Source organism: Rhea pennata, chromosome 2, assembly GCF_028389875.1.
Source record: "Rhea pennata isolate bPtePen1 chromosome 2, bPtePen1.pri, whole genome shotgun sequence".
In the NCBI taxonomy this organism is placed as follows: domain Eukaryota; kingdom Metazoa; phylum Chordata; class Aves; order Rheiformes; family Rheidae; genus Rhea; species Rhea pennata.
This window is the reverse complement of record NC_084664.1, coordinates 120135851-120150037: the sequence shown is the minus strand read 5'-3', so window position 1 is coordinate 120150037 and position 14187 is coordinate 120135851. Positions and strand designations below refer to the sequence as shown.

General features: G+C 46.5%; 1 protein-coding gene across 2 annotated transcripts; it reads right to left on the bottom strand.

The window, feature by feature from the left end:
- Positions 1-337: 337 nt before the first annotated feature.
- On the bottom strand, positions 338-3827 carry HEY1 (hes related family bHLH transcription factor with YRPW motif 1). Of its 2 annotated transcripts, none has more exons than XM_062570257.1 (5): positions 3785-3827; positions 3330-3405; positions 3155-3238; positions 2969-3050; positions 338-2187 (listed from the first exon to the last, which is right to left on the bottom strand). In XM_062570257.1, the coding sequence occupies exons 4-5, from the start codon at positions 3012-3014 to the stop codon at positions 1604-1606; spliced, it is 630 nt and encodes a 209-aa protein (XP_062426241.1). In that variant the 5' UTR covers positions 3015-3050; positions 3155-3238; positions 3330-3405; positions 3785-3827; the 3' UTR covers positions 338-1603. The 2 variants fall into 2 exon arrangements, with proteins under 2 accessions (XP_062426241.1, XP_062426240.1); XM_062570256.1 differs by lacking the exon at positions 3785-3827 and adding an exon at positions 3515-3669.
- Between the last annotated feature and the right edge of the window lie 10360 nt (positions 3828-14187).

Here is a 14187-nt window from a genome sequence, read left to right as displayed (position 1 = left end):
TTTTTTTTAATATTAAGACAAAGCAATAAGAATATTCAGGTGCAACACAGTTTCAACCTCTTCTTTAGCAGTAAGGTTGGTATCTTCACACTGTGCCCACACACTGCCAGGCAAATGTAAGTAACACACAATATGTATCTTAAATTTTCATTCAATTGATTGTTATTCCAAGGCTCAGTGCCTCTTTATGTATCCAGCTATTGTAGCTAAGTAGATCATAATAATCAAAAAAAAAGTTAAATATATATCCACAGAAAGACTAAGTAGCAATTCTTCAGCATCTGCCTTGGTACCTAGAGGTATAGAATTCTCCATTGACACATACGAGACAAACGTGTTATTTAAAATACTTTGTTCTTTCTCCTTTATTTAGCCACAACACAAATACAAGAGCAGTCAAACCTAGTCCAGTGGAACTCACTAAAGAAACCTGTTCAGGTAAGATTCTTATGAAATCAACTAAAATATACACGTATACACACATGCACACAAACACACGCACAGACACACGCACAGAGGAGAACGCAGCAGAGCCCTTATAAAATGAGGAGTGGCACTGAACTGCGCCTAAGAGTGAAATGCAATACAAAAGTCAATTGGTTAGATGTATTTGTTAAGCAATGTGGTTACACAGTGACCGGGTTCCCACTGTACCATTACATTGGCTATTTAAATATAAACATGATTTGTTTTAGGGGCAAATCTGAAGCTCAGAGAGGAAGTCTGGCTGCAGTTACCCAAGTGTATGGTGTAACAGAACTCCACTATAATTCAGGGCAGAATCTATGAAATGAATACATGTATTTTGGCTCTGACCAGAAAACTATGACAGGTGACAATTTGTTTCCCAGCACATCCCCAACAACTAAACCCACTTCCAATGTAACTTGTAATTTGGCTTTTGCTCCCTCTCCCTTCTAGAGTTTGTTCATACTGCTCCTTTTGGTAGAAGAAATAGTGTAGTGATTCTGCGATGTGAACAGACATTCACTAGGGACTAGGATAAGACCACCGAATATATCAAACCACTGCAAAAGACACAGAAATGGGGCTTTTAGATAAAGCTGGTCAATCTGATTTGTCAACGCTTTGTTCAGAAATATAAGACTCAAATATAGTTCACAAAAATAATAATTCTTCATAGACCCTCTCAAGTCAAAATATTAACAAAAACCACAGCTTATTAATGCCAAAAGGAGTGATTTTGGAAAAATTAATAACTAAGCTAAGCTGTTGCTAACAGCAGCAGGCAATTTACTCATTTCTTCATTAAAAGGCAGTCTGACGCACTGAGGCAAAATGGAACATTTGAAACAAACCGTTTACAAAAGTAATTTAAATGCTCCACATAGATCTAACACAAGTGTTAACATCCACTATTGTAATTTTATTTTTGGACAACTTCAGCAACTATTTCTTTAAAAAAAACTGCTAATACAAAAACGTAGAAAACAAAAACCCCAAAGAGACAGTTTTTAGACAAACTTTGTTAAGGTGAAACTGTACCTTTGTCCCAGTTCATTAAGAATTTCAATTTTAAGTGTGGCATAACCCAGCTCAGCTAGGTTTGTAGGTTTCCCCACCCTCACTAAACAGTTCATCCTTAGAAGGCTCCAATCTCAGTCCCCCACGGTCTGTACGGTTTGCCGAGGTTTGCTGACTGCGTCGGTGCAGACGGGCTCAGCACGTTAGGGGTCAGCAGATGGAATGAGCCGAATGAAAAAGGGAATGCAGACAGGGATGCCATGGAGGAAAGAAGAGGAGGAGACAGTTTGGAAGTAGATGTGACCACAGGGAGCACTGGTCCAACACTGCCATTTGGGGGCACTCTGAGTGAGGAAGCTTCAGCATGTGGTGCAGCAATTCTGCTCTGGTGATGCGGTTCTGTGGAAGATGCTGTGGTACTGGTATTACCATGTGCATTTTGAGGCAGCAGCAACGGGTGAGATATATGAGAGTGATGTCCAAAGGCACTGCCCCAAGGAATGTGTCCAATGCCAGCATGCGCACTACTTGCTGCTTCCCGTTGAGAGGCATAATTATTGAGATGAGAGACAAGTCGAACTCGCAGAGGGTCAGAAGCATCCAGACCCTCAATAATACTAAGGTATCGGGCTACTTCAGCCAGGCACTCTCGAAACCCTAGACTCCGATAGTCCATTGCCAAAGCATGAGCATCAAAATAACCTAAGAAAAAAAGAACAAAGAATGGAGTCTTAAGATACTGTTCCTAGTCATTATCTATATGTAGCCTCTCTGCTCCACCCTCCCTTATAAGCATATTTTGCTTGGATGCGGTCAGTTTTCCTAACCATAGATTAGATGCCAGGCTCCTTTTTCTCTTCTTTGTCTATCAAGATTTTCTGTCTGTGCTGTGATGCTGCAAGTCCCAAGACTGCCATTTTTAAACAGAAATTGCACTCTATCACTGGAGGAAACCACTTTCATTCTTTCCCTGTCTCCCCCACACAGGCAAAACTACAGCACAGTGAAATTTATTAGTAACACATGCATAACTTATCAAAGCGCACATTCACAGGCAACTTTTTTTTTTCTAAAAGCACATTTCACCAATTCTCTTCACTACTCATTTTATCTTGTATTTCTTCTACTTTTTCTGTTCTGAATTTTCAAAGACTTATGGAAATAAACACTTATTAATAACAACGAAAACTTCTGAGTCTTCCTAGCTGCCAGAAACAAGTCACTTCACTCTCTTCATCATGAAGCAGAGAGAGCTGTAATCGTTCTCCTCTAGAATAACCTGGAGCCAACACTATAAATGTTTCAGGCTGTAAAACTTCTCTAGTAAGAGAAAGTCCTGAATTCCTCACAACAGATACCGCAGATTCCATTCACTTTCTCTAAAAATTCCCACGGCACACAGCACGCCTAACGGCAGGCAGCGCACTCGTGCAGCGACTGCCCTGCGGAGCTACCGACCGCACTATTGGACGTGAAACTTTACCTTTCCCTCCTGCGGTGTGCAGCATTTTCAGATGGTCAACAGTCATCTGCAGAATCTCAGCTTTTTCCAGCTTGGCTGACCCCTAGGAAGGGAGCAGGGGCAGCGGGAGATGTTTAACGGAGAAGTTTGGGGTGAGCCAGAGCGGAGGCATGGGGCAGTGGCCCCGCGGGAGTCACCGGCACCTACCTGCTTCTCGAAGGCGCTGGGCACCAGCCTCCTCAGCTCGGACAGGCTGTTGTTGATGCGATCGCGGCGGCGCTTCTCGATGATCTAGGGCAGAAAGCGGTGGTGAGGGGGGCGAGCGGCGGGGGCTTGCGGCCCGCGGGCGGGCAGGCGCCCGCTCGCTCGTCGGTTCACTCACCCCTCGCCGCCTCTTCCTGGCCAAGATCTGCGAGGTGGTGGCGGGAGACACGGAGCCCGGCGCCGAGCTGAGGTTCCTGCGGGGAGCAGCGGGACACCCGTCACGGCGGACATCGCGCCGCCGACGCGGGGAGCGCGCCCGCCCGCCCGCCCGCCGCGCAGCCCCCGCACCCCGCCGCCTCTCACCCATTCTCGTCCGCGCTCTCCTTCTCCACCTCCACGGCCTCGTCCAGCTCCTCGCTGTCCGACGAGCTGTACACGGGGTGCGCCCGCTTCATGGCGGCGGGCCGCGGGCGCCCGCTGGGGAGGCGGCGGGCTGCGCGCGGGAGGAGGGCGCCCAACGCGCGCCCCGCTGCCGCCGCCGCCGCCGCTGCCGCCGCCGCTGCCGCCGCCGCGCGCCCCGCGCCTCGCCCGACACCCGTCTCCCCCATGGCGCGCCCCCGCCGCCAGTCTTACCCGCCGCGGGGCGGGCAGGGCCGCGCCGGGCCGCGCCGCGCCGCGCCGCACCCGGCGGGGCGGGGCTGGGCGGGGCGGGGCGGGGAGGCCGCGCCCACCCGTCCTCCGCCCGGCGCCGCCACGCACCGCCCCCGCGCGCCCCCATTGGCCGCCGCCCCAACGGCCGCAGCCAACGGTCGCCGCCCGCCCGCCCCACGGCGGTAGCAGGGCGCTGCGGGCGGGCAGACGGGCCGGCGCGGGGGGGCGGCGGCGGCGGCGCCGCGCGTGCGCCGGCGGCCGTGGGAAAGCGGCGCGACGGCGGCGGCCGGCGGGCGGCAGCGGCGGCGGCCGCCGCGTGCGGGGCGGGTGGGAGGCGCTGCCGGCGGCGCGGTGCCGGGCGGGCGGGCGCCGGCGGAGCCGTCGCGCTTCCCCTGCGGCCTCTGCGGGCGGAGCGCGGCGGCGCTTCCCGAGCCGCGAGAACCCCTGAGGGCGGCGGGAGAGGAGACGGCGCTCGGCTGGCGCTGCCCGCCCTGCTGCCCCCGCGACACCCCTCCCAACCCCCCGAAAGCGAGGTAGTTAAGTGGGTCGCTGGAGCCTTGCGGTTGGGAAGGCCTCAGCTCAGGCCGTCTCTGCGCTGGCAGCTCAAGGGAAATGAAGGCATCCCGCCTGACTGTCCCTTTCCTAACTGCAAATACCTCAGCCAACTTCTTAGGACTTTTTTTTTTTTTTTTTTTAACTCTGGGGTGTGTGGGAACGTAGGAACAATTTTTAAAAAGCAGAAAGCAAAGGCACTTTGCTGTGCAATTCTTGGCAAAGAATAGTGAGATGGCAGAAGAGGTCGGCGTCGGCGCTGCGTGTGGTACGCGCGCAGCACATCGTGTGGTGAGGGCATGCTGCTTTTGCAGGGAGCATGGCCGTCCGCCGAGGTGTGTGCGCTGCCCCTTCCTCAGCACAAGCGCTCCTCCGCCTGCTAATTTTCTCAAGCTGCAGTACAGGCGAAAAAGGACAGGTGGAAGGAGAACGTGCTCTTTGAGGTGGTTTCATAATAACTAAATTTTCATTTAAATGAAGCCTTTCAACTAAGACTTTGCAGTTGGAGAGGAGCTAAGACATGCACAACGTCAGAGCGAAGAACTGATGAACCCAGGTTTCCCCCTTTCAAGCCCCTGGAATAGCTGCCTTCAGCTTCCCATGTGTTTTGATAAAAGCTACTCACGCAGTGTCACTCCAGGTTTCATAGAGTTACCATATTTTTGCCAAGTGTCTCCAGTGAGAAGGGAAATGGGAACAAAGCGCACCCAGCCAAGAGCTGCAATAGAAACAGCCCTGCAGCTACCTGTAAGCAGCTAACAGAAGATGATAGAAGTAGTCTATTCCTGCAGTACACTTCATAAACCTGTCCTTTCTGTGGTTCTAGAGTTAAGCTTATGTAAGCAGTTCCATTAAATTCACTTTTCCAGCCTTTATATTTTTGTTGTAAAACATCTCTGCCCACACGGTTTGCCTTTACAGGACCAAGAGTGAGTGAAACAACTGTTAGAAAAGAAATTACTTGGCATTAAGCACTCATTGCTCATGAGTAGAGGTCATACTGCTCTGGGTCCTAGGAGGAGTCGTATCTCGTCCCTCACCGTGTGTAGCTCCCTGGTCCATGATGCTTTCAGATCCTTTCTGGGCACTGATTTCCCAAAATGATTTACAGAAACACAGTGTAAGTGGGCCTGTATGTATGGAAGTAATGGCAGTTGCCTATCAGCTGCTGTAGTAAGGTATGTTTGTCAGCATGTTGCCTTGACTTTCCCATCCAGCACAAGGAATAGCAGAGAGCAAAACCGGCTTTACATTGTTATTCTGTTTCAGTGAGACTGGGCAAGGTCCAGTCCTCAAAGTTGGTCTAATTGTTAACGGTGGTCCAAAGGGGCAGTTTTATTAGCCCTAGGTTACCAAGGGGTAGAGACCTTCCTGTCACGCGTGTCGCACAGCCTGGAGCTGCAGGAGGGCCGGCAGGAGAGCAGCCTCTTGCGCACCAAGCTCCGAAGAAATCAAAATGACGGTGCGCAAGAGCAAGGCACTTGGAAAAAAGTGCTTAATCTCATATCCCCTGATACCTTTATAGTGATAAGGCAGTGAAGCTTAGAAGATGACAACCTCCCCCTACACATGGCCACATCTCCTGACTTCACACTACAGCGTAACCACCCCCTGGCCAGGTGTGTGCCCACTCCTTACTATGACCGGTGCCTCAGGGTCCCCACCATCTATCCGAATGCCTAATGTCGTAGCTGCTCCCTCACCCCTTCTTCCCATAACGTACAGAGATGTTTGCCCTCCTTTGCCCTTGCACTTCCCCCCATCATTTCCAGGTCTGGCACGATTCAGATTTCAAAGATTTCTATTTTCACCCTGCAGGAGCAACAGGCGGGCAGGCATAGCAATCACTGTTTGGCCACCCCTGTGCTAAACACAGTAATGGCAGATTGAGGTGACGCCGTCACGGAGGGACTCCAGAAACATGTAGGGATCATGGGTCACGCCTGTCCCTCAGAAGGGGGTTGTGTCATTTTGGTGTGCACCTCCCCATTCTTCTTTGGTTTATGCCTCCTTAGGCGATTTCAATACTAGCAAAATAACACTGCCAGGGAGTTGTTTATTGCTGCCGCAGGCTTGCCTCCAGCGGAGACCTGCCGCAGCTGACCCTTGTTCTCATGTGTGCATTAAATTAACTCCCATCCCCTCCCTTTAGGTCTTCTCTCCCAAGGGAGCAAGTGCTTTGAAGAGTAATCCTGTCAACCTGTCATCCCGAGTCCCGGAAACTCATAGTTGCTATGGTTACTTTGCCCAATTCAACTTGTGGCTCTGGGACTCACACTGCAGCCAGTCAAAAACGTTAATATCCACACACACACACACACACACACAGAGAGAGAGAGAGAGAGAGAGAGAGACGGCGCGTATTAGGCTACAGCATCAGCTCTGCAGGGAGCCGCTGCTCCAGATCTTGTCTGACTGACTTCATGTTGAGTTTGTCGACTGTTAGTACCACTGACAGTTCAAAACTGCTTATCACAGATCACACGGAAGTGCTTGAAAAGTTAGTGGAAACAACAGAAGAGCCTTTAGGAATTTTGCATGATCTGTCACCATCACTATGAATGTAAAGGTGTTTTCTCAGGAGCTGGACATCGAAATTCACACCTGTACCTCTTGGAGGTCCAGATTCTCAATTCAGATTTATGTTTGGATGCTCTGTAACCATGCTGGTCCCAAGCTCTGTCATGCCGCTGTGTTGCATATTCACACAGAAGTGCATCTGTAGTGATATCCAGGTCATGAAGGCAATTCTGTTTTCAAGCTGACCCTTCTCAGAGGGAGAAGTTTTGTATGAAAGTCCATACTGTAAGCAGAAATCTTGAATTGCTTCTGCTGCAGCACGCCTGTCCCTCAGACAGGCGTGCTGCTTTCAGGCTTCATTTTTTGGAAATTTGTTTATAACAAGCAAGACTAGCACTGTCAGCATATTACAGCAGCAGAGCAGAGAGTTTCCTCTTCTGGATGGTCCTGAATAATGCATGTAGCCTTTGATGCATGTACCCACCCTATCAGGCTCCAGCTCACCTCCAAATCCAGAGCTAGGAATATGACTGTGTAAAGGCTGACTGTGCAAAGGCTCTGAACACAGCATTCAAGTTGCTGAAGGGCAGGGCTGCCTTTCATCCAACCAGCCCTCTGATCGAGGTGCAAGCAGGCAGACTGGCTACTTTATCCCATTTTCCCAGAACTGGTTTCCCTTCCAGTCAGTCCAACCCCTTTTCCTCTTTCCATGCAAGCCTTCCTCTCAGTCAAGGCTCCTACAGACAGCAACTTCTTTGCCTAGACACCTCTTCCTCCATTCCCAAAGCACAGTCTGTGCACTGGGTTATGCACCCTCTCACCAGGGGAGGACTCAGTCAAGGTCAAATTAATTAATGACTGTCTCACAGTGGATACAAAAGTGAGTCAAACTGGGGTGGCGTTGTAAAAAAAATACTGATTTGATTTGCAGCCACCTGTGCTCTTAATTATAGGAAAATGGCATAATGTCGTTGTGTGTAAGAGTGTATCCTGCATGTAAAATCGCACAACAAATTCAACTCAATCATATATTATTGGCAGGACAGCCTCAGTAAGATTGCCAAATTATACAGGGAGCAATGGCCTCAGATGCATGTCTGCTAAAATACCCCCCCCCCCCCAACAAGGTGAAAATTCCACTGTAGCTGACTGGTTCACTTATCCCTGTGTTTATTCCTCAATATCACACAGTACATTTTCCTTCTGATATCTCACAATAAAATTATCTTCTTTCACTTATTGTTCACTTTTTCAGCCAGTTCTTCTGTAGTTTGTGAGAACAACTTTCTTCTGTTTGTGCAGTACTTTTCCCATAATGGGACAGAGCAATAATATTACCAGAAACTTGCTCTTGTTTTCTGCTGTAAAGGAACAGACAGCAGCCCATCAAGGAACAATCTGACTGGTTATTTTTCCTGTGCAATCTTGCAACATTAATATTCTAAGAGTAGTGTTCCAAACATGCATTTTATATAGTGACATATGGAGAGGAAATCTCTGCTCCAAAGAGTTTACAATCTAAGACCTACTTTGAGTTCCCTTTGTCAGTAAAATACAGCTTTGAGAAAAATGTGTGTGCTATGCATTCTTGCTAGGAATAATAAGATGGAAAGCAACTCTCAGACTTTATGTTTCATCATGCAAATTTTAATGCCTGCTCTTTAAAGGGGAAAACTTGCCTTTTTGGCAGCCTCTAGTCAAATAGAAATATAACCATTTTTGTCAGCATGTTTTCTAGAACTACATTTCATTAAGCAGAAACAAAAGTGTAAGTTGAGCATATCTTGTAGCTGTTGAGAAATACAGTTTGGAATAAAGCAAATGAAAGTAATATTTTATTGCTTTTGAAGCTACTAGCTACTGTAAATTTTGATGACCTCTGCACAGACAACTTCTCTGGTGTATTGAGCACTGACTCCTGGCAAAACATCTCTTTAGTTTCTCTTAGATGATAATTTGTATTGCACATTTTTTGCCACAGCATTTGCTAGGCACCTGCTGCCCTACAGCAGGTCATACAGAGCTCAGCCACCACTGAGGCAAAAGTTAGACACTGGGAGGTGACACTGGTGTAAGAATTGCCCCCCCCAAGTGGAGTAATGAGCTGTGAGGGGAACTTTGGGATGTGTGACCAGAGAGAAAAAAGTGCCACGGAATTTTAATTGCCACAGCAGTCAGGACTTTGGCAGAGGTTTTATCTCAGAGATCCTGTCAAAGTAACCTTACTTCAGAAAAATTAAAGACTAAGCCTGACTGGTTTAGACGTGAAAGGTTATTCCATACAGGCAGAGTATTTGAACATTGCTGCCTAGAGCACTAAGCCCTCTCCTCCAGAGAGGGTATCAAAATCAAATCCCGTCATCAGTTGTCTCTTCCATTACGTTATGGAATACCAGGATAAAAATAAACAACAGAACAGAGGTGCCAGCCTGATTTTAGCAGAACAAGGTTAGATACTGAACCTATTTTTTGTTTAGGAAACTTTTATTTCTCAAATGATCTGAATGTATATCAGCATCTGTTCTGAGAGTTTTTAATCAAACATGAAGATCATAAATGAGTTGATTCTGAGGTTAAAGCTTATTTTAAAGGTGCCACAAAAATGCAGTCACGAAAGAGCAACAACCTGCACTGAGAGTGAGGGTATATTTTTCACATGAGAGATCTTATTTAAGTCTTGCTCACAATACTTTAAATCTGCTGCATGCCTATGAATTTCAAAAAAGTCAAGACTTCCACACCCCAGAGAGCTGGTCAGCATAACTGTGCCAAACCAGTTCCCCGCACGGGCTCACAGTTCTCAAAGTGACTTTCACTTCATCTGCTTTTAAAGAAGAAAAAATATTCCAGGAAAAATACTTTTTCTGAAATAGCACCCATCTGAAAGATTTATTCCAGAAAATCTCAGTTATATTGGAACAGAAGCTATCACAGCAGCATTCCAGAACAGCTATAATAGTAACTTCCCCTTCATACCCAGGCCTTCTATTTGATTCCTAGTGGTGTAGCCATGAAAAAAGTCCCTTGTGTTTACTTATAACGCAACTGAATCACTAGCACATGGCTTTTAATACATAACCACGTAAGCGGGGAGATGCTGTGATGATGACCTCTGCATGAACACCTCGATAGTCAGTATTAATAACAGCGCTCTAAAGCAAGTGCAAACAGTCACACACTCTTAATGCTTAAACCACAACAAATGAGTTTAATCCCACACAATAGCCCCCTTATAATATGTCTTAAAGCTGTGGTCTGCAGGGGAAGTGGTGACCACTTCTCACATATATAACGTATACCAAATATATTCAGCTTGGCACGAAGACAAGAAGCTGGAAGTGTCACAGTAGAGCCTAACTCCCTGACAGCATGAGACATGTGCTTGTAAGCTGTCTCAAGGAGGATATTTGATTGCCCTCTTTCTTCTTCTGCCTCTCTCCCAACAAAAGTGGAGTGACCTCCCCCATGACCTGGCAAGTGCTGAAATTCCCCAAACACATTTTTCTGTTGTGCCCCAACGCTGGACAAAAGGAAAAGAAGCCGCCTCGATATACTTGAAGTATGGGATGAAAATAATAGCTGGCTGTTACTCGGCCAGCAAACACTGATCTTCACCTCTTGCCCAGCATGGGTTGCGCTGCCTCCCACGCTTATCTACTGCACTGTCGGCAGCTCTTTCTTATTTATGCATTTATTTATTTATTTATTTATTTGGAGCAGGCTGGGGGTGGGGGGGAGAAGAAGAGAGGCGGGAGGGGGGAAGGCAGGGGGGTCTATGTAATTGCAGTTTACACTGCGTTCCCACGCTACTATTGTTTGTGACTTTGTTTCCTATTCCCATCACGTGTGCTAATTAGTTAGAGCTGCTGGCTAGCTGGGAGGCGTGTGTCTGGAGTAAAAGCAGAAAGATCACTTCCCGGAGGGATCTGGGCAATCTGAACAATTCTTCCCTTCACTTTCGGCCCTCTCCCTCCCTCCCTGCTTTACCCACTCAGGGAAGAGAGAAGAAGTGCTGATTGTCAAACGCGAGCCACGGGAGAGACACAGATTTCCTCTTCTGAAAGGAAACAACTCACAGAGTCAGAGAAAATAGGGCTGGAAATGAGATCTCAGCTGTGTTTTACAAACTTTTTTTCCCCCCCAGAAATCCCCAATGTCTTTCTGTTGTGTCTAAGAAGGTAAAAAATAGAATTTAAAAAAATCCTCAGGTTATTTTAGCCTGCCTTTAGGGAGTAAGTCAGTTTTTAGGGCAAGGCTAAAGCTAGCTCATGTCATGGCTTGCAAAATGAAATGAGAGAATCACCTGAGTCATGGCATTTGCTTATTAGAGCAAGCGTCAGGCAGCAAGCGTCAGTCACACAGCAAGACCAAGTACCTGTGGACGCATCAGGATTTAGACTCAGATCTTTTTAATTTAGATCTCCAATTTAATCGCTTCATCCATAGCCCTGGGTGCTTTTCAAATGCTGAATACACAAGACCATCCTCAAATCATACCCGCTGCCTGCAGCCCACAGAGGCTCCAGGCTGGATCCCTCCCGTGGGAGCCGCCAGAGTCCTGCAGTCCCCTGTGTCCCCATGAGTGGCCCTTGCTGATGCCCAGCTCTCTCGAGCAACCTGAGAAAACCGAGGCCATGCTCCTTTTGCATTTAATAGTCCCTGTTCCACTGGTCTGCAGTCACCCTCCAGATTCCGTGATTTCACATGCTGAGGAAAGAGCTACGGGGCTGCATAGGGGAGGATCCTGCCATCGATGACCCCATTCAGGGCGAATCGTAGTTGGGGCCCCTCTCATTTCAGCTAAGGGCAATCTAGCTGGAGGGCCTACTTTATCACAGCTGCCAGGCACTGCAAAGACAGGGGCACACTCAGAGGGATGCAGGTCCTAACCTATTATACATATTATATATGTAAAGGGAATGCCAAGTGCTCACCAAGAAGCAGGAGAAGGTAAAGACTGCATTTATTTCCCATTCAACAGTCAGCAGCTCATGAGAGCAGAGGTTTGCTGACAATAACTGTATTCAGGGGAAGTAAATATAGTCTGTACTTCCCTACATAGCTCCACCAATGTCTAAGGAAAAGCCCAAAGTAATGCTTATTAATCTGACCCATCATTGTGGGATTGCACCTAGGTAAAAATCAAAATTTCCATATTATAGGAAATTCCTGTATTTTACTTTTATTTATTTATTTATTTATCTGGGATGGGAGGAGAGTTGGAATAACTTAATTCTATTTGGTTTGGGGTTTTTCTGTCCTTTTTGTGGGAAAAAAGAAAACTGTTCTAGGTTTTGGAAACAGTAAAACACTTCCCCTGAGTCAGTTCAGCTTGAAAGGGCGCCATGTTAATACTTGGAGGTCGTTATCCCCCAGTTCTGTTCTTTCTAAAAGGTGAGCCTCCTTTCTGGGTTATTTATCCCACGATCTCCTCCTCAGCTCAGGCTACAGGAAAATATATTGAATTATGAAAGATACAGGCTGGCTAATGAGCCCCAAATATGTCTAGGTAATTTTGCTGCAGCAGAAAAGAAAAAGAACTCTTCTTTTCTCTTTTCTCTTTTCTTTTCTTTTCTTTTCTTTTCTTTTCTTTTCTTTTCTTTTCTTTTCTTTTCTTTTCTTTTCTTTTCTTTTCTTTTCTTTTCTTTTCTTTCTTCTTTTCTTTGTATAGAAACACTTTCCAAGGCTTCAGAGGCAGTGGGATCCCACACTTTTCATAGTGTCATGCACACTCTGCTTTCTATTCATGACCACTTTTGCCATTTACAAGCACTTCACATTCATATGGTAGCTCTAATTATTTTGATAGGGAAGTAATATTGGGACAATATTTGAAATCTAACTTTCAATGAGATAAGGAGCTAGAAAGAAGGAAGAAATGCAGACAAGTAGCTGGCTGCGCAGTCCTCCACCAACCAACAAGCTCTTTTGGTGCCCCAGTGGGTCACAAAACACAACCTGCCTTGGAGTTGGGTAACCCTCTCTGAATGAAGAACTAGTGCAGGAGAGACCCACAGAGCCATCCTACATGACCAACTATATTATTTGGGAAAGAGTTGGCCAATGGAGAAGTCATCCTACAGAAATATGGAGAGCATTATCTTGTGCATCTTCACATTCAGTATTCTCATTCAATAACTTTTGACTTGGCCCCGTCTTTATATCTTTGGCAACCAGGACAAATAAACAGTCCTGAGCAACGTCCTGTCAGGCTTTCCTCTTCCAAGCATTTCTCTCCTTGGGAATAGTTACAGTGTTACTGAAGGGAAAACTAGGCTCTGATTTAGAAATGTGTCACTAACAGTCCACACAATCTGCAGGGTTTTGCACCTGTGGTCTTCCACTAGCATTAAACATTGTAATTTATTATTTATATCTCTTATAATACAGTTCACAAACTGTTCCAACTACTGACCTCCCAGAGAGATTTCTAATCAGGCAAAATTGCAGTACAGGGAGTGGCGAGTGGCGAGTTCAGATATCTTTTAAGGATTTGTTAGGACCACCAACATCTTTGCAACAAGTAACCTGAACCAGAGGAAAAATAATCTAGTAAACCAACTCTGTGCATTACTGGCTCTGTAACAATTACAAAGCTTCATCAGAACTTAATCTAGTTAATGATTTTTTGGTTCTTGCAATTGATTATTTATATTTAGAAATGAAAAAGCTCCAGTGAGGACAAAAAAAAGAAAAAGAAAAGAAAAAAGACCCCAGCCCATCAGTGAGTCATCTGAAAGCCCTCTGTTCTTTTTCCTGTTTTCTCACTGAATATGGAGAGCAGTTCATTTTCTGTCCTGATATGCAAAGCCTATTTGAGACTGGTTTAGCTGCCTGAGAGAGCTTAACTCAGACTTCACGGCCAAGGTTGTGTACAACAGCCACTGCAGTGGAACAATGCAATTCCAGCCAAAAGAGAGACTTCCGAGTGCACTGGTCACAGTAATTGTGAAATGCTCCCCTGAAGACCTCCACCATTTTTGGAGCTACAAATTAAGTGAATGTCCTCATTTCAACTTTCTCTGTGTGTGTGTACTCGTACAGCATACACAGTTACACACACAAACTTATGAACTGATGCTTCTCTGCAGATGGCAGAATTAATCAAATCTTTTTTCCTATGGAGTTATCTTCCACATCCTTATACTAGCTCAACATCTTTACTCGCAGAGCATGCTGCACCTAACATGAAGATTTGTTTGTGCTGGCCAGATTGACTGATTTGGCATGGCTAGTGGTGCAAGGAAGATTAATCTAAGTCCCTCTTCCTTAACTACCTGTTCACCAGGTTTTCCAAAAACTTGTAGGAATTT

Coding starts and splice junctions, on each gene's coding strand:
- HEY1 (XM_062570256.1), bottom strand. CDS start 3,606: ATGAAGCGGGCGCACCCCGTGTACAGCTCGTCGGACAGCGAGGAGCTG. Junction 3,406..3,514: donor GAGAGCGCGGACGAGAATGG/GTGAGAGGCGGC, acceptor TGCTCCCCGCAG/GAACCTCAGCTCGGCGCCGG. Junction 3,051..3,154: donor CCAGCGCCTTCGAGAAGCAG/GTAGGTGCCGGT, acceptor CTCCCTTCCTAG/GGGTCAGCCAAGCTGGAAAA.